Source organism: Phalacrocorax aristotelis, chromosome 1 (genome assembly GCF_949628215.1).
Source record: "Phalacrocorax aristotelis chromosome 1, bGulAri2.1, whole genome shotgun sequence".
In the NCBI taxonomy this organism is placed as follows: Eukaryota; Metazoa; Chordata; class Aves; order Suliformes; family Phalacrocoracidae; genus Phalacrocorax; species Phalacrocorax aristotelis.
Genome location: NC_134276.1, coordinates 74,955,399 through 74,975,501, shown reverse-complemented (window position 1 = coordinate 74,975,501; position 20,103 = coordinate 74,955,399). Strand labels below are relative to the sequence as shown.

The following is a 20,103-nucleotide window of genomic DNA, read 5'->3' as shown; positions in this document are numbered from 1 at the left end:
AATAGAGATTTTCCAAAGATTAATTATATACAAAGGAGAACATTCTCTATAAGCATTTTCTATACCCAGTGCAAAAAGACATCATGCCCTGTGTTGACTCTGAAAGAGCATATTTTTCCTCCATTCAGTCTGTAGGAGCGGCACAGGAAAACTGTCCTTTTTCTTTTGGGATTTGTTAATACCCCTTTCATAACTTTCTGTATTTAAAAAGAGGCTTTTTGAACAATTATACAAACAAAATAAGAAAAATACAGTTGTGGTGTGGTGTTTTTTTTTTTTTTTTTTTAGGTGATTGCCATGATCAAAGGTCTTCAGGTGCTGATGGGAAGGATGGAAAGTGTTTTCAATCATGCCATTCGCCATACCATTTATGCAGCTCTTCAAGACTTTGCCCAGGTGACACTTAGAGAGCCATTAAGACAAGCCATTAAAAAGAAGAAAAATGTCATTCAGAGGTAACATTCTTGTTTTCATCTTCTCCTGTATTCTTTTTCACAAATCTTACTACATTTGTCCCAGAATTGCACAGCTGTTAAATTTTGCCTCTTTAAGTCTGTACTTCTGTTGTGGTTTAGCCCCAGTCTGCAACCAAGCACCACGCAGCCGCTCGGCCGCTCCCCCCTGGTGGGACGGGGAAGAGAATCGGAAGATTCAAAGTGAGGAAGCTCATGGGTAGAGATAAAGAGTGTTTAATAGGTAAAGCAAAAGCTGTACATGCAAGCAAAGCAAAACAAGGAATTCATTCACTCCTTCCCATGGGCAGGCAGGTGCTCAGCCGTCTCCAGGAAAGCAGGGCTCCATCACACATAAGCGGTACTTGGGAAGACAAACACCATCACTCCAAACGTCCCCCGCTTCCTTCTTCTTCCCCCAGCTTTATATACTGAGCATGATGCCATATGGTATGGAATATCCCTTTGGTCAGTTGGGGTCATCTATCCCGGCTGTGCCCCCTCCCGGCTTCTTGTGCACCCGGCAGAGCCTGGGGAGCTGAAAAAGTCCTTGACCAGTGTAAGTGCTACTTAGCAACAACTAAAACATCTCTGCATTATCACCCCTGTTCCCAGCACAAATCCAAAACGTGGCCCCATACCAGCTACTACGAAGAAATTTAACTCTATCCCAGCTGAAACCAGGACAACTCCCCTACTAGTCTGGTATTCAAAGTTAGCTTGATTGAATATATATTGGAAGTGGAAGAAGTCTGAAGTTGAGTCAAAAATTAATGGCTGTGAACATGGCTACCGTAAGAGTCCAGGCTGTCTTAAGCCACTTAGGACTACCACAGGAAGTCCTGTGTGGCCTGTAGTTTATTTTTATTTTAAGGAAAGGTACATACTGTAATATTGAAAGCAAGACTAGTATTTTTATTTTGAAGAAGGGTGTTACTGTCCACCTTCTTTGACTCCAGTGTGTCTTCTTGTGTCTCATGTTTACACCCCACCCCACAGTCTTATCTCTGCCCTCTTAGCATCCTGTCTTCTTTCTCAGCTTCTGCTGCTTTTGGCTTATTAGCCTTATGCTTCTCTTCCAAGTGCTCTGTCTTCCCACAGGGACTGTTGGCATTTCATGACCTTATCTTTTGTCTCTAATTGTTTGCTTTTAATCTTGACTTGCTTACCATTTACTCCCATGTTTCATTGCAAAGCTCTCAGAGGTGAAAGTCTTTGGCTACTTGGGCTATTGCTAAATGCTCTGGCTGCCACAAAAAAAACATCATAAGCTAAAAATAAACAAATTACTTAAAATTATCAAGGGAGAGTCTGTCTTGGAGTTTGTTCCAGGGACTTTCATGAAATAGGGAACTATTATTTTTATACCTGCTCAGGTCTGGGAGGATATGTTTGCTTGATCATTCAGCTCAGCACAGGACATGGCAGGCTGTGTTTCTGTCAAGCATCTGAAGTCCAGTTCAGTATTTGGAGTTAGAAGTACGAGGCTGGCTATATAAATTCCAGCTGAATTCTGGGCTTCTGCAGGAAACAGGATTTTTACTGTTTCTTTTTATTTCAAACCTGAATTGTCTCTCTTTGGTTAGTAATCTGCTTTGGTTTGATGGAATAATTTGCTTTTTGTGGTTTAGAAGAACAAAATGGCTTGATGCGCTTGCTAAGGACTGCAGGGGTGATGTCTTGACATGTGACTTTTGTCTCTGGTAAACCAATTTCAGAGGTCAGCTTTCTTCCAACAGAGAAGGGCTCTGCACTATCCTTTCTGATAACAGTGCAAAGCGATTTCTTTTCACGGATGTGGCATTCTTGAAGTTGTTGACGAAATCGTTTGCGGCTGCTCTGAGCTAGCCCGAGCTCCTGAATGCTGTGGCAAAGTTTCTGTGCATGTGGAAGAGTGCATAAAAAAGTAAAACGATCTCCTCAATGCAATGGGATGCGTGCCAGTCTGAAGTAGCGTGAATTGTGTTCAGTGTTTTGCAGGCCATCAGAAAGACAGTCTGTGACTGGGAAGCTGGCCACGAGCCCTTCAATGACCCAGCTCTAAGGGGAGAGAAGGACCCCAAAAGTGGTTTTGACATCAAGGTCCCGAGGCGTGCAGTGGGACCCTCCAGCACTCAGGTATTTTCCTGTTTGGTGGTTGTGATACCTGTCAACAATTATGGCATGAAATGTTTTCTCTCTGGCCTGAACGATTTAAAATTTGCAGGGTCTTTTTTATTTCTTAATGTTCAAAACCTACTCTGACTAGTTTTATGTTTACAAAATTTATATATACTTAATCAAAATCCTCTGTCTGGGTTGCTGTCACTCTCTACTCTGAAAACTTGGAAAAATTATGAATCAATCTCTTTAATTTGACTTACTGGGAAGAAATATTTCCTCAATGAGCTCCTAATGTTAATTAATTAATATTTTTGAATTATTTGATTTATCTCTTGACTGACTCCCTGGTAATTCCTCTTTTTGTTAAACCCCATTGTACAATAGATGTTTATGTAGTTTTAAAATACATTTAAAATATAAATTATTGCCTGTAAAATATGGGAGAGTATTTGGCTTCTGACAAGGTCCCTCTTACTGTTCAGTAATGAATGATAAAACCGCTCCCTAAAATCTGTTCAATCTGCTGCTGCCACTAAAACAAGAGGTATTTCAAGTGTGTTTTCTGTGATAGTCATTGAAATCCCATACCTAGGTGCTTGTTCTTGTTACCTCCATATAATTATCTTTTTTATTTTCTTTGTGAATTTGGTTGGAGAGTGTATGATCTGGTATTCATAGCTCATCTGAGAAAATGAGGTACTGAGCACTTAGGGTAAAAAATTTAAGGCCACTGTGGTTTGTAAATAGTATATTTTAAGCTGTGGGGAAGAGAGCATGTATGGATAATAACCTTGGTAATAAAAAGTTGCTTAAATTGTGCTAAGATGTGTTTAATAAAGATTTTGTTTTGGGGATTGGAAAAAAATGTTTTGATTTTCTAATTTTCTGGGTGGAAAAAAATCAAATGTCACCACCACGGTGCTTCTCCTGTGCTTGGTTTGTTTAAAGGCTTTGTTTCACTGGCTGCAACAGGCTATTTAGAGTACATGGTTCTGTCTGCTTTTTCTGCTCTTGGGCTGGCACACTTGTCTGTCTTGGCTGACGGGAGGAAGGGGAGTCGAATATATCGATTTTTAGATAGGTTTTTCTCAGTTTTATGCAGTTCTAAAATGGCTATGTATGAATTGGTAATACATGGAAATCAGTTGAGAAACTAATGGCGCTCTGAGCGTCCTCTGAAGTGAACGGGAACTTTTTCCTTTCGCTTGAGGGAGCACCGGATTGCAGTGATTACTCTGAATGAAGAAACCTTTCTGTATGTCCTCCTCTGCATGCTTACTGTGCTGCTTTTCGTTTTTAACAAACTAACACATTTTCTCTGCTTCTGTTTCCCCTTTCTTATTTACCCATGTGTTTTTATTAACGGATTCTCTCTCCCCTGCCTGCCCCTGTCTGTTGGTTTTTAGCTCTACATGGTTCGCACTATGACAGAGTCCTTAAACTCTGCTGAGCTGTTGAAGCAGCTCAAGGCTCTGGGACTGGAAAAGCTAATGCATGTGACACACAAGTTTCTGAGGCAGTCCTACATCTATCCGCCTCTTTTAAACTTTGGTGGTAAGACATTACTTATTACTTTTACTTTTGTGGTGATGTGAACTGTTCCACTGCAAATGGTCTGCTGCTAAGTGTCAGTGGAGGTCCCCTTGGCATGGGTAGGCGTTCGTGCTGGTGCATAGGCTAGCGTTGCATCTGTTCCTCTTGCCTGAAAGGCTTTTACCCACACAGTGCCATTTTTCAATTTAAAGTGGAGCAGTCGCTTACTGATAGTAATTCTCAGTGTTGCTCAACTAATGTACCATGTGTATTTTCCTTTTTTCCCCCCCCTTTCCACCACAATTGTTTCCTTTAATGATACAGCTTTACATGGTGAGAACTATGTTAGAGTCCCTCATTGCTGACAAAAGTGGTTCCAAGAAAACCTTGAGAAGTAGCCTTGAGGGACCCACCATATTGGACATAGAAAAATTCCATCGCGAGTCTTTCTTCTACACTCATTTGATAAATTTCAGTGGTAAGATATGTAGATGATCAGTGTCCAGCTTAGCATGTCCTAACACCTCTAACACGAACTGGAAAATGTTTCCGATTGCCTAAGCCAACTTACCTTTGGTTTATTTATCAAAAGCGTTGGTCTGTCTGAACTTTTTCTGAGAAGTGATATTCAGTATTGTGGTGGGATTTTTATTTTAACTTGTTATACATTCGTTTATAATGTGTCAAACTTCATATGTTACCTCCCTTTTTTTAATGTATGTATTTATATAAACAAGGGACAGATAAGCCTATACACATTGAAATTTTGAAAAGGAAGTAGTTTTTGTGCTTTGAGTTTTTTGGGGTTTTTTGTTTCTGTTTTAAGTACAGAGGAAACAAATTCTCTGTTGTGGTAAATTTGATGTCATTTCACTACTCTTACTATTCAGTTAATTGTAATCGGAAACATGCTGTCCTAAAGAATTCACCTACTGACATTGAACGTACCTAGTCTTTGTCATCACCATGCTGTGTTGTCTTTCATTTTTGTTTTGCTAATGGACTCCTTTGGCCTCAGAGAAGGGGGAGCCTCTTAATGTCAGTCATAATGCTGCCGGGGAACAGTGCTTCAAAAGGCCTTCAGAAGATCTTAATGCAAAGAGTTCATTCCCATTTTGATTGTGAAGCCTTCTGCAAAAGGAGGCTTGTGCTGAGTGTTTCCTGGAGAGGTGGGAAGCACACCTTCGTGTCCTTGACAGTGGCTTAAAAAACTTCCTGTTTTAATTCCTCCTTCATGTGTCTGTCTGTCATTTCCTGCCCATCTGATCAACAGGAACCTGTGGAGTGATTCAGTCCTCCAGAGGGAGAGATGGTACTGGTGGATCTGGTACAATTTGGTCTCCCTCACCTGCTGCTTCCCAAGTTCAGTGTACGGCTTTCTCAGCCCCCAGCTGAGAAATCAAACTAGAAGTCCCCCTTTATTGGTGTACATAGTTTTTCCATTTAACTGGTAGCCTGGTTTACTTCCACACTTTTTCTGTAATGAGGCACCACTTTGTGGGCCAACATGAAGTTCGGAATTCTTTGAAAAAGTAATGGGCATTACGTTTTGAATTTGGTTTACATATTTGGGCTAGGTGTAGCTCTAGTGACTCAGGCCTGCTTTTTTGTTTCACATTGCATCATCAGAATCACAGTTGTATTGTTCTTAATCTATTTCTGTAAGAAGTGTAATTCTTCCTTATTTATTCCAAAAGAAACCCTGCAGCAATGCTGTGATCTGTCCCAGCTGTGGTTCAGGGAATTCTTCTTAGAGCTGACCATGGGCAGAAGAATCCAGTTTCCCATTGAGATGTCCATGCCTTGGATTCTGACAGACCATATTTTGGAGACCAAAGAGGCATCAATGATGGAGTAAGACCTACTTCTGCTCTTCAGTTGAATGATTATTCTTAACGATAGTCACTCTGTATTATAATGTTACTGCTTTAATTGGTTTTAACAAGCAGACACTGAGAAAGTATTCTAAACCTTCATATATTCTTCTCTTATATTTGCTGATTTACAGATTCTCAAAGTTTACTTTTTGAAATGAGTAATTGAAATAAGAAACCTTTCATTTAAGTATCATTGCACCAGCCAAACATGTTATTGCCTGAGTGAGTTCTCCTTACTTACTCCTCAAAGATGTCAAATATGCATAGTGGTAAAAGCACTAGTTCCATTTTGATGGAAAGCTACGTCCAGAAAACAAGTTTCAGACTGCAAACTTATTTATACAATTTCTTGAAGTAACAAAAGAGTTTTGTAAAGGAGAAAGTATGATTCGTTATATATAAAACTCAACCAAAAATGATTCTGTGGTTCATGCAAACATGTCGGTTATAATATTGACTGGCTTACATCATCTTGATTGCACCATCCTAAAGAATCATAATTTCTATAGAGGTGTAACTTTTTTTTAATTCTTTTTCATTCAGGTATGTTCTGTATTCTTTGGACCTTTATAATGACAGTGCTCATTATGCACTTACTAAATTTAAGAAGCAGTTCCTCTATGATGAGATTGAGGCAGAGGTAAAGTAACCTTACCTACTGGAGAAAAATAGTCTGTATCTGAATGTGAAAATTATGCTAAAGGCCAAGACCTATTATAAGAGATTCAGGACAGTTGGAGGTAATAGACAAGCTGGGAAGAAAGACTAGAAGATGGGTAACTGGTTGGGTGATACGTTGTGAGGAAACCTGTAGACCTGTGCAAAATGCCTCACGTTAATGTTGAAGACTGAATGTCATCTTCTCTTGTACAGGGAAATTTGCATCCATTAACTTTCTTAATTATATTTGATGAACAGTGGGAGGTCTTGGATAAGGTCCCCTCCTTTAATTTTAAGTATCTCTAAATGCACAATTTTTTTTCCCCCAAGGTAAACCTATGTTTTGACCAATTTGTCTACAAGCTGGCAGACCAAATATTTGCATACTACAAGGCAATGGCTGGCAGGTAGCTATTCCACTAGTGAGAACTTCTATTCATGCATTTCTGCTCTGCTTTGCTGTCTGATATACTGTAAGCATTTTCTTCCTTTCTTAATAGCCTGCTTCTGGATAAACGATTACGTTCAGAATGCAAGAATCAGGGAGCAACCATCCAGTTGCTACAGTCCAACCGCTACGAGACATTGCTGAAACAGAGACATGTCCAAGTGAGTTAACTCATACTTTGTATTCGAGTTGCTTGGCAATTTTCCAATGGTGCAAATGTAGCTTTTATATACCTACATAAATGTAGGTATATGAAACTCTTTCTGTGCTTTTTGTCTTGTCATGTAAGTGGCATAACTGACATTTGAGAATCAGCTTTTTTGTCATGTGAAGGAGTAAATTAAGGAAAAAAACCCAAACTTAAAAGATCCTGTTTTAATGCAAATGTCTGTTGCAGTTAAGGAAACACAAGTCAAATGGGAATGTCATGTGTGGTAGCGTTGTCTTCCTAATAATGTCTTTCACCAGTTTTCAATATGTTGTTGGCACCATGTCATGGAAGCATAAAATGCTGATATAAATACTTAGTTATAAATGGAACATGTGGTTTTACTTGTTTTTGTGAGAATTGGGATGTAATTGTAATACTTAATTTGTTCATGCATTATAAATTTCATCCATCTGCTTTTTTTCTGTGTGTTCGGAATGCGAGTTTACCATGTGAGAGTCTGTTAATCTGTGGAGTGTCATAGCCCTTGTACAGTTTGTCTCGTAACTTGACTCTCACTTCAAAACTTGATGGCATTTTTGCTTTAGCTTCTCGGGAGGTCAATAGACCTGAACCGACTGATCACTCAGCGAATTTCAGCAGCCATGTACAGGTCAATGGAACTGGCAATTGGTCGATTTGAAAGTGAGGATTTGACTTCCATTGTGGTGAGTGTTGTGTTGCAGTTTTGCCAGATCGCTAACGCTGCAGTTAGGACTCTAGAGTGCTTGTTATTTTTGTTGTTGTTGTTATTAGTAGTAGTAGTATTAGTATTATCGTCATAATTATCATCATTATTATTTTAAACTTAATGTTTTTATATTATGTTTTACTTTCTAATTTCTTTTATTTGCATTGAGATTGATAGACATCTAGCACTTTTCTCCCCCGTTATAAAGCTGTGTTTGCTTTTTAATGGCAAAGCAAAAAAGTTTTCTCAGGTTTTGCTAGATGTCCTCTAGACAGTCTCTCAGTGAATAGTTGTACATTCATTCCTGGAGGGAAAGGCTGAGTGACTAACTGGCAAACTCGTTTTATCCTAAACCTTAGTTAAATATATATACAAATGGGAAGGAATTTAAGCAGTCTTATTAGAAAAATAACAAAACGGTTCACTACGATGTTTTGGTTTCATTTTTCTGTAAGCATGAAATCATATGATGCTATGGTTGAAGTTCGTCTGGTTTACTAGGCCTAGATTGACAAAATCCCTTACCAGAGAAGCAGCTTATTCTTGCAAAAGGCATTTTTTTCTAGTGTAATTAGTCACCTGCAGCTATACCATAAATTACACTGGCAAATCCTCTGTTGCCATTGTAGTGTACTGTGGACTTTGATTCTGATGTGCTATCATTTTTTCACCCCATACCTTAGCCTGCATCTCAGTTCAAACCATGCTTTGGCCTGACCTAATGCAGTGCTCTGGAGTATGCTGCTGTACTCGGGACTGTGCGAGTCCTGATCCTGTTGAGACTGAGAACCTTGTTCTTTCCTTGCCCAGAAAAACATAAACATGCTGCAAATGAGGGCATCTGTAGAGAAGGCATATACTAGGGGCTATGAGGAAACAAGGAAAATGAGCATTCTTGTGATTTAAATTTTTGTAAATGCCCACATTGGTTCATGCATATAGGTAAATTGCAGACCAAAACAAAACAGCCCTGTGCCTGGTAGAATCAAAATGAATTTGTTTATCCAGGCAGCTTGGTTTTGTAGCATTGACAAAATAATAATAATTTTTTTTGCGGAAGAATGAGGTCTGACTTGTGCCTGTGGAAGGTGAGCATCTGTGCAATATTGAGGTGCCTTTTTGAGTAAGTTTCCTGATTAAAATGCTAACAAAGAAATTGAATTTCCAGACAGCATGAATTTGACAAGTAAATATGCAGTTCCCAAGAAAAATGTCAGACACATTGAGTTCTGCTGGAATGAAACAAAATTAAAAGTTATGCAAGAAGGTTTACCATTGGTCTTTCCATAATAAGTTTTTTTTACCTGTGAGATTGTGTCATGCAGTTAACTACCTTGATTTTGTTTCACCCTTTACTGAAGATAAATACTGAGGCCATACAGCTGTGCAGGAGCCTGGCTTTTCATGACTTTTCAGTGCTTGTGTTATAGCCTTTGAATGAATTAAATGTAGTTTCTCTTTGTTACGTAAGGGTTTTCTAAGTAGCTAAGTGAACAGAAACTGTTGATGCATTTCTTAGATCGTAGGCTCTCTCTCTTGAGTTATGAAGTGGCAGGGCTAAGGTAGTGTCCCCCCACTATACTCCTTTTTTTTTCTTTTAGTTTCTTTTTTTTGGGGTTTTGTTTGTTTGTTTTAAAATGCAGAATAATTTCTGCTGAAAACTGCTTGGTTTCCTCAGTAAGCAACTGATACTAATAGTTTAACTAATAAGTTTCTCCACTTTATTAAATGCACTGCTCACATTCTTTCCTCTTGTCTTTTGTAGGAGCTGGATGGCTTGATAGAGGTAAACAAAATGACTCACAAGCTTCTGAGTAGATATATGACCTTGGACAGCTTCGATGCCATGTTCAGGGAAGCCAATCACAATGTGTCAGCCCCTTATGGAAGAATCACTCTTCATGTCTTTTGGGAACTCAATTATGATTTCCTTCCAAACTACTGCTACAATGGATCCACTAACAGGTTAGCATGGGAGCTTCTTGTTCTCAGCAGTTGTTCTACCACCCCCCTGCAACTTCTTTCCTAGCAAATGCTGACAAGTCCCTCCATTCATTTAGCGTGTTTTTCACTTCTAATGCTTTACTTGAAGTGAAGCAGCATGAGTAATTTTACTAAGTACTGTCAAATGGATGAAAGCCTGTTATATGTTCACAATAGAAGTCAAATGTAACCACAGCATCCAAATTCTGTCATTTTAATGACTTAGCCTAAATGCTGAAATTTTTCAGCTGATATGCTGAAAAATAAAGCGTGTCCAAAAATACTGCAAAGTGCATATCAGGAAGGTATTTTGGTAAACAGGATCATCAACTGTGCGGTGATAGAAATAAAGTGATATTCCTGATTCTTCATTCTTGTGAAGAAAAGGATTGTTTACTGGAGAAGGGAAGAGTTCAGCATTCACTGCAACTACAGTTACAGCCTTTAAGGACAGTGAATAATGGAAATAGAGAAAGGTAGTATCTGAAGTCTGAATAACTGGAAGGCACAGTGCTTGGGACTTCACATTTCTGGGCTTCCTGCTTGTGGGCTGCTTTTAGGATTTGTGTTGCTTTTAGCCTTTACCCAGGTTTTGGTTAAAGTGCTGTGAAGTGACAGTAAAACAGTATTGAATATTGAACTGAAGGAGGAGGAGGAAGCCTGTTGTCATTTATCACTGTTGCCTTGGAGAGCTTTCCCTGACATCTTCCATATTGGTTACGTTGCAAAATTCTGTTGGGGTGGGGGGGGGAGGAGTGGTTTTTTGGGTTTGTGGTTAAGTTTTAGCCAAGGAGCTTCTGTTACATGAATCTGTCTGCACAGGAGGGTTGAATGTATTTCCAAGGAAGCTACTGTGCAGTTGATGTATCTAGAGATCGGTAATGGAATATTCTGTGCATTAAGAATTGTGTAAGCATAATTTTTAAAGAAAATCTTGGTAAAATGTAGATCCTTCACCTGTCAGCTTTAATGAAAGGCATTCAATAGCTCCTATACAATTCAGCCCATGTTCATCCTGGCTTTAAGGACTGCCGTACTGCAGACCACAGTGCTTGGGAAGTGAGCGTAGACAGCCAAAGGACATTAGCTGGATCCTGTAGGACTGTTGCTGGTCTGTTTAAAAATTGTATGCATTAATTGAATTATGCTGATCCTTAAGTTTGTTGGATAAGTAATTCAGGATCATTAATTTAAGACATGATAAGGGAGCCAGATCTTAGGCAGTATGTGTGCCATGTGTCCAGTTTCATCACAGAATTGCTTTTGTTTCAGTCAAAAACAGTAGAGTGGAGAGAATTACCCTGTGTGTTGCACATGCTAAACAGTGCCCATTGATACCTTTGCTGGGAGAGAGGACAGTTTCTAGCCCTTTTATAGTTCCTAAGCACATTCATTATATCTGTTGCTGCCTTACTGGTAGCATGAACTTGAAATTGATGAGCTCTCTCTGTATTCAGCTGTAGAGGTTGTTTTGTGCAAATACAGGAAGGAGTACACAGTGAGGAGCTCTGTGAGAGCTGCTAGTTTACCTATCAAGAGTCAAGAATTAATGTCTTGCATGAAAGCTATGTGTAAACAAGAGAAGAAAAGTAACAATGAAAGGCTGGAAGAAAGAGAAATAAGTATGATGAAAAGCAGAGAGGTTGCTTGGTGGTGAGGGGTTGAATACCTGTGGCTTGCCTTTTACTAATTTGACCACAGCCTAGGTGTAAGGATCCTTCTTTTAAAGTTAGTGTTTTGGTCAGATTAACTTGTACCTAGTACCTTTTGAAGCTGTTTTTCCAAGAATGCTTGAATGTGATGATTTCAAACATTTGTAAAAGAGTTCGAGTGTTTAGAAACCCTGCAGGCTTGGTTGAAAGACTAAAGCTATTCTTGCAGAAGTATTGAAACATGTTGCATGTTTAATTATTTGGGACTTCGGATTTGTTTGGTTTTTTTATATCTGATAATGTACTGAGATTAAACAGTGAGGTTGCTATTAAAAGATTTAGCAATTTAATAATTGCAGTTGCCAGTTTTCTGAAATTTAGTCTCATTAGTGCTGGCCAGCTGCGCAACTGTGTCCAGACTCAGGTGCAACTGTTTGTGAAGTGAATGGGGGACATGAGTGAGGGAACCTCTGTGGATGGGCATTAGCAGTGAAATCCAAGGTTGTTTTTAATCTACTTGTTGTCAATCAAGAAAGAAAGAGAATAAACTTTTGGGTAATGGCGTAAGTATACGAACTGCAGGTGAGGTCAAAGCCCTCTCTAGGCCAGTGTCTTGACGCTGGTAGCAGCCATGCAGAGGCCAAGTATGAAAATGAGGGAGGCTTGTGGTGATTCTTCTCCCAGGAAACGTGCCAGCCTCTAGCAATGATCAGGTTTTTCTATAAAACAAAAATGGTGGGATCTTAGTGCATTTCAGGCCCTTTACAGGTATTTTTTTCCCCCATTGCTTTGTCCAGTTCTTTTTTTTAAAGCCATGTGAGTCTTTGGCTTTCATGAAGTGCTGTAGTGAGGAGTCTGCAGTGAACCTTTGTGCTGCATGAAAAGGTTATCTCTTATTTTGCTCTTAAGTTGTTGCCTGTCAATTATACTGAAAGTGACCATCAACAGCCATTTCCCGCTTGTTATTTTTCCTGTGCTGCTTGGGTTTCTTTTTTTTAAGAGCCTTCTCTCATTTTGTCCTTCAGCTGCATGTTTTTTCAAGCCAAAGGTCTTTCCACACCAGGAATCTTTGTCATGCTTATGCCTGCCTCGGTACTTTTTTCATTCCCCTGTATCTTTGTGGAGTTAAGAGGACTAGGGCTGGCCAGAGGATTCAGATGATGCAAGGACAACTTCCAGATTTTTGTTCTGTGCTCCCACTATCTGTAATGTTCCTTTTCCTGCCTTATTTTCTGTACTAATTCTAAGCTGGTCTTGTGCTTCCATGATAGCATGTTTTGTATTCGGGGCTAACAGAGGAGTAAGTGTGAGACAAGCCTAGACATTTATTTGGATTGAGGGTTTTCTGTGCTTTCTTGACACAAATGATACAAACTTTCTGAGACAGTAGTCAGACTTGTAGCTCCATCTCCTCTCAACACATTTTCAAATCTGTATTCTCTGCTAAAAATTCATGTGTATAGCACTCCTCCAAATGCAGTATGACATGTTTCTTCTGAGGATACAGATTTGCCACAGAATGAACAAAAAGACCAGCTTTTTATTTTTCCGTCTTCCTGCCTGCATCCCCCTTCTTTTCATGAGCTCCCTGTCTCTCTCGTACTGCTTTTGAGACTAGTTTTCACAAGAGAACAGCTGTGTCGTCTTGTCTTGCATATAGTCTGTGATAGTCACTCCTCAGAAAAACTTACAGCCCATTCAGACACTGCTGGAGCAAACCTGAAAAGCAGCACTGGCAGTGAAAACTATCTAGTTTTCTATCTGCTACAAAGAGCCAAAAGGTGTAGTTATTTAGGCTTATGCAAAGGAGGGGTGACAGTAGTCAAATAATCCATCCAGTTTGACACCAAGCACCCAATCTTCCCCCACCTGAAAAAAAAAAAAAGCTGTCTTTCTGCCAAATCGATAGTGGTGGAGTGGCAGATATCCGGTATTCTTTCATGCTCTTTTTTTGTCTGCTGTTCCTTCCACTTCAGTTTGTACCTCCCTGTTCTCTGTATTTTGATATTCATGTTCCAGAAGGGTGGGTTAGATGTAGCGTTCACTGAGAGAGGAGGTGTAGGGCTACGCTTAGGTCTGGTCGACAGGACAAGCTAATTTGAGAGACTGGAAGTTAGAAGTGTTCACACCAACTAGACAAGGGAAGTGCAGAGGGACACTTTCTGTATAAGCAGGGAAGCGAGGATTGTGATATCTTCCTGCTTCTGAGATGGAGCTCAGAAAGTTTATGAATGAGATTCTGTCTGATCTGGTGCCTGCAGTAGCAAGGCAGCAGGTTCATTGAACAAAGTGGTCTCTTTCAGATTTCTCCTTACTTTCTTAAATATATCACGGTAATGAGAATCATAGAATCATTTAGGTTAGTTTGTAAAGTGCTTGCCATGAACTCCTTCCTGGTAGGTATCACAGAAACACTGATGTGACATTATCTGGTCCCTAAGATACTTACTTTGGAGCTCATGTTGTCCTTTAGCAATCACTGTTGCAAAGCTTGGGTAAGCCAGCAGGCTTTTCATCTGCTTAATCTACTTTGATGGCTTACAACCTGCGTTGATTAAAATGGATAAATTGCTGTGAGATCATCAGCACTGATAAAAAAATGAAAACAACTGATTATCTTGGAGTATGCCAAAGCCTGCATCCAGCAGTGTCCGAGGGAAAGTAAAAATTTGCCTAGCTTTAGCACTCATATTCAAAGAGCTTCTGTCCTTCAAAGAGATGTTTCTGTTTCCTGGAGGAGGAGCAGGAGGAAGCCAACCAGCAGGATGCCGAAAAGAAAACACACACGCACATTTAAAAAGTTTGAAGAATAGCAGATGATGCTGAACTGTAAAGGTTTCTATATAGCCCCTAGTTCTGAGAGAAGAAATCTCTAGTATTTAGCTGAATGTTATGTTGGGACTAGTCACATACCTCCTAGAATGGTGCGCTCTCTTTTCCCTGTTGTATCCTCAGTACTTACCATAGCCCCACTGTAAGATATCAAGTGACTGTGTCTCTTGCCCCTACTTCCTTTTCTTAACCTCTTTCTTCCTCTCTAGGTATCTTTCTCCCACCTCCCTCAAGAAAGTATAAAATGGGTACTTGCTTCAAGTCTTTAAGAAACCTTTACGGTTATCTTGCTACTGTTCTGAAACGTTAGAGATGAAGAAACCCCCAAGAGTGTAGAGGAGCACTGGGGAACACACAACAGTTACTTGTGTTTGTACAGAGCTAATGAAACTTGGAGACTCTGTCTCAGAAGTATTTCTCTGGTATTTGATTTCTGAGACTGTGATTTCTTCTCAGTCCAAATACAGTCTGGTTAGCTCCCAGACACTAATGACACTGTAGTTCAAATATATTCATAATATCTTTCGAAAAGAGAAAGAAATATAATTACAGCTTCCCAAGTCATGGGATGCACCCACATTTATATTCTGAAACACTCTTTTCCTTGTGAGGGTTTTAATTTAATCACCTCCTGCCCAGTACGTCTGCATGTTGAAACACAGTCTTATCTCAAATGACACAGTATCTCTTTTGATTTCTTTCATTTTGGAGGTTTTCTTAGGACTTGAAAATCTATGTCAGTTTAAAAAGGAATGGGATTTGGAGAGAAAGAAGGCAGAACAGAGTAATCTCTGGGACTGTCATATGTTGCAGATTACTTTGAATTCCATCAGATGTTTACATCATCTCTGGTAAACTCGTTAATGAAATATCTGTGCAGACAACAGATTCAAGTAATCTCAAGAGTTTTCAGTTGCTACCTAAGTGAAAGAGAAGGAGGAAAACTTGTAGACTGAGGAAATGTTAATGTAAGATTTAAATTATATGTATATATATAAAATAAAAAATAATACATGTAAATGATCTCTTTTTCCTCAAAATCTGTAAGTGCAATCACTTCCTGGACCTCAGCAAGTACAAGTACTTTTGGAAAGACAGGGGTGAAATACATATGAACATGTAGCTGAAAATATTGGAATACCTATTTTTGAGCAGGTTAAAAAACCGCAGAAAACCTTATCCAGAAGTTATAGATTCTCACAAGAATGATTCAGATTACTCAGAAATAAAACACAGTGGTAATAATTGTAAGCAACATGTTTGAGTGAATCAATTTTTTACTAGCATGGCTGTTTTTGTTTTCAGCTAGAAAATGGATGTATTAAAAAGAATTTCTATGTTCTTTCTAGGAAAAATTATTTATTACTCACTTATTTTGTGTATTGATTAAATTCAAATGTATTTTAAACAAAAACAAATCAAGATGTAATTGTATCTTATGATTTTATGATGTACTGCAAACTTCCTTTCCTGAAACCTTTTCCTAGATGCATTTGTTTTATTCGGCTATCACTCAGAACAGCCTGATTTGATATAAACATTTGATGTACCCTTCTTAAATAGCTGTTTTTCCTCTTCCTTGTGTATAGATAGCTTTGCACCATTTACCAGGAAATCCCTTTTATCAATTTAAAAAATGAAGTAGCCATCCAACCGGTAAACACAGGCACAATAGTTTTGCTTGGTTTAGTAATGTTAAGCAGAATCAGAATTGTAGCAGATGTTGATTAACTACTTTCTGCCCTAAAACTGTAGTGGCGCAAAATGTGCATTACACAGTTTACAGGCAACATCAGGGGAATAGGTCTGTGCTGCTTGTTGGCAAGAGGGCTCGTGCCTGCAGAGTTCTGCCCGAGCACCGTTCTTCAGACTCTGGGGCCCTCAGTTTGGAGTGGGCTGTTTGATCCTATCGTTTGCAATAGTGCATATCTTTGTAGTTCTCTTGTCATCCTCTTAACAATATACAAAGGTAAAGATAAACATGACTTGTAACAGTAAATGAACACACTAAAGTGTGATCAAACTTTTGAAACATCAGTTTTGCTACAAGGATTACAAAAGGCTACAAAAAATGATCCAAGAACTGGAGCACCTCTCCTACGAGGACAGGCGGAGAGAGCTGGGGTTGCTCAGCCTGGAGAAGAGAAGGCTGCGGGGAGACATTATTGTGGCCTTTTAGTACACAAAGGGGACTATAGGAAGGATGGGGACAATCTCTTTAGCAAGGCCTGTTGTGACAGGACAGGGGTAATGGTTTTAAACTAAAGGAGGGTAGATTTAGACTGGATATAAGGAAAAAATATTTTACAATGTGGGTGGTGAAGCGCTGGAATGGGTTGCCCAGGGAAGTAGTGGAAGACGCATCCCTAGAAACCTTGAAGGCGAGGTTGGACAGGCCTCTGAGCAACCTGATCTGGTTGAAGATGTCCTTGCTCGCTGCAGGGGGGTTGGGCTGGATGACCTCTAAAAGTCCCTTCCAACCCAAACCATTCTATTATTCTACCCTTCCTCCTGACCTTTTTTTAAAGGTATTAAACTAAAGTATTTCTCTTGCTTTGAGTTTCTTTGGGGGGAAGAAGCTCCAAAACATTCCTTGTTCTTCTTTGAAGGTGTAGTTCATTCTCAAGGACTTAATTTTGGAAGCATAAGGAACTTCCTTGCTCTCTGTGAGAAGTTATTGCTACTTTATTAGTTGCTTCTGTTTTCTGCTGGGCTAGGCTAGAGTAGAGGTGAGAAATATTTTGGACCCCTGCACACCACCGAAGAACAAGGTCCCAGTAAGTGATGGAGAATTGCATTGTGATTTGTGTCGAGGTTTTTGGCAATGCAGGCTTTGTACTTCCTCAGTTTCAACTTGGGCTGAAAGGCTACCAGTCTGGCTTTGATTTTATGTGTAGACAAAAGCAGTATTATACAGGGTAAGGTATATTAGGTGCACACTTAGTAACCTAAGTATAGTTAATGAATTCTTTATGTTGTTTTTATAGGTTTGTTCGGACCGTGCTACCATTTTCTCAGGAGTTTCAGAGAGATAAGCAGCCTAATGCACAGCCACAGTATCTCTATGGATCGAAGGTCGGATCTAATTTCCTTTATATTTATGGTTTGCTAATGTTTAAAGGTATCTTTTTTATTATAGAATTTATGGAATATGAAAGTTATTAAAAAAGGACTCATATACATCTTGTGAGTATTTTAAATTCAACATATGCTTTTTCCCAGACTTTGCTATGAAGCTCACCATATGTTTCAGCCAAAGTGCAAGTGATTAGTCTGATGGTTAGTCTTATCTGACATAGCTAAAAATAAATCCTTCTTTCAACCACCTTGCATTGCACAGTTTCTTACAGTGGCAGAGTAGACTGAAAGAAAAGATTAATTAGTCATCTGGTGAAGTGAGAACAAGAGCCTGTCTTGGGAGCAGATGCTCCCTTGTTACAGTGATGAAGGACTGTGATGGCAGGAGAGAGCGATTAAATAGGAAAAACTGCTTCAGATGTTATCTGACTTAAAAGGAATACAGATTTTGACCATCCTAAACTATCAGATACCAAACTGTTTGTTATTAAACAAACGAGCAAAAAAAGAAGTAATGTTTCTGTGGCATCTTCAACCCAAGGACCTCAAAGTCATTGTGATGAACTTGGCCTTGTGGCCATCTCATCTCCTGTATTAGCATCATCTTTCTAGCTTTGCCTAGAAGGTTTATACAAGTTTTCAGCAGAGGTGTACAAGATATGCAGTCACGTACTCTGTGCCTTGAGGCAATGCCCAATACTAAGGTTGGAAAGCTTACGCGGGTGACAAATTGAGAGAGTACTTGGCGCGAGAGAATAGTTATGGGCTTTTATGGAGCTACCCAAGTGAGGAAAGTTAGCCTGTGTTCACAGGACCAACGCTATGCTCATGTATGCAGTCTTGTATGTTGGGTGGATGGATTTATTCTCCCTGATCACTGCAGATTTATTTTATTATGCTTCAAAATTATTACCCAAGCCTTAACGACAGTTAAAGGCATAGCACGTGAATATACTTCTGCATTTTTAATATCCAGTCAGAAATATTGATCTACTTTCAACAGCAATAAAAACCAGCAGTGGTACCTTCAGCAAATAATCTGAGAACATCAAGATGTCACTCTTAATTTTGCATTGTTTTGTTGAGTATCAGGGAGGCAAAATGAAGTTATGGAAAAGATCAATAAAAATATAAGGATCGAATTAGAGGATTGTTGACTAAAAAATGTTTTAAAGTAAAGTACTCAATTATTCTTGTAATTTACACAAGTGCACTGTAAGCGTCATTTTCATGTCTAGCTACTTTCATTAACTAGCTCCTACTTAAACATGAGCACAATTAGTCCTTGTCTTACTGTTATTTTCTGCACATCATATCCTAGTTACACAGTGCAATCTCTGTGATTTGCCCAGCAAGCTAGTTTTTGAGAGCTGAAGAGATAGCTCAGAAGTTACAAATTACAGTCCTAACATATCTGCTGCGTCTGTAAAACTTCCATGCTTTTAAAATATAAAGGGGGTGGAAAAGGATTCACATGTCTTTAATGTGGAATGTAACACCCGATTGTCTGGTACCGTGAATAGTATTTTATATAACCGTTCTCCAACAGGGAACAGTAAATTATAGGAAAGTGGGATTTTCTTACATTAGAGTTATTGTGTTCCCTACTATTTTAGGAACTCACCAGATGCAGTGTAAAGAGCAAAAATCCCACTGAATTTAGTAGAGATTGCTAACTTAATTTATCTAAGTGATGACACAGTGGGGTGAGTGAGAGAGGATTAACTGGGGAACGCTTTTTTTTTATCAGTCAGGTTACATTATTCAAATTAGTTTAGTAATCTTTACTCTGAGAGCTATACATTTTCAGAAATCTGATTATTTTTCTTTATGAGCAGAAGCAATTGAGGGGGTTCTTAGATGCATTGCTGGAGCAAGTTTCATAACCAGATATGCCTATATTAGCAAATATTCCTGACTTTCGGTAGTTTTAAATTTTTACAGGAGTATGTTTTTATTCTTGAATCTGATGTGTTTTGGAATTGAGGATATCTGAATGGAATTTCAGGAGGACACTTCTACTGTATATAGCAAGTAACAGACAGTAATTCTTACATGGTAAAGGCTACATGTTCTAGTATGTGATATAATCGCATTATATTATTCTGTGGACTATATAGCCAGGCTTGTCACAGACCACATCCTTGTTTGGGTCCTTTAACAGTTATATTGTTGAATTGCCTCCTGACCTGATAATAGTGGGGTATGGAGTAGCTATGTGGTTTTATTTTGTTGTCTTTTTTGAGTTCTTGAACTACTCAAGATATTCAAGTGAGCACTTCATATTGATCATAGAGCCGAGGTATAGGACTTTTTACTTTCCTTATTGGACTTTTCTGTTGCGGGTTGGTTTGGGTTTTTTTCGGGTTGTTGGTTTTTTTTTTTTTTAGCAATCCATGATATATGTTTAGGTCGAGACAAGAGCACTGTGGTTTCTTGTACAAATGTACGCTCATACATGCACGTATTGGAGTGTAATGGACAAACACTTTCTGTGCAGAAGCTTTGCACAAGTAATGTTCTTGCTTAAGAGTAATTCAGGAAATTTTTTATTTTAATCTCAAAGTGTTTGTGTATTCTCAGATA

General features: G+C 39.0%; 1 protein-coding gene across 4 annotated transcripts in view; it reads left to right on the top strand.

The window, feature by feature from the left end:
* Positions 1-20,103, top strand: part of CYFIP1 (cytoplasmic FMR1 interacting protein 1) — a 78,327-nt gene that overhangs the window by 31,220 nt on the left and 27,004 nt on the right. For 2 of the 4 annotated variants that reach the window (XM_075093790.1, XM_075093761.1), the window contains 10 exons: positions 289-455; positions 2,423-2,570; positions 4,413-4,566; positions 5,786-5,942; positions 6,509-6,605; positions 6,956-7,032; positions 7,126-7,234; positions 7,830-7,949; positions 9,738-9,937; positions 17,427-17,514. In XM_075093790.1, coding sequence (XP_074949891.1) covers positions 289-455; positions 2,423-2,570; positions 4,413-4,566; positions 5,786-5,942; positions 6,509-6,605; positions 6,956-7,032; positions 7,126-7,234; positions 7,830-7,949; positions 9,738-9,937; positions 17,427-17,514 — 1,317 coding nt within the window. Of the gene's footprint in view, positions 1-288; positions 456-2,422; positions 2,571-3,961; positions 4,110-4,412; positions 4,567-5,785; positions 5,943-6,508; positions 6,606-6,955; positions 7,033-7,125; positions 7,235-7,829; positions 7,950-9,737; positions 9,938-17,426; positions 17,515-20,103 lie in introns of all 4 variants that reach the window. The other 2 variants (XM_075093771.1, XM_075093781.1) reach the window with 1 other exon arrangement.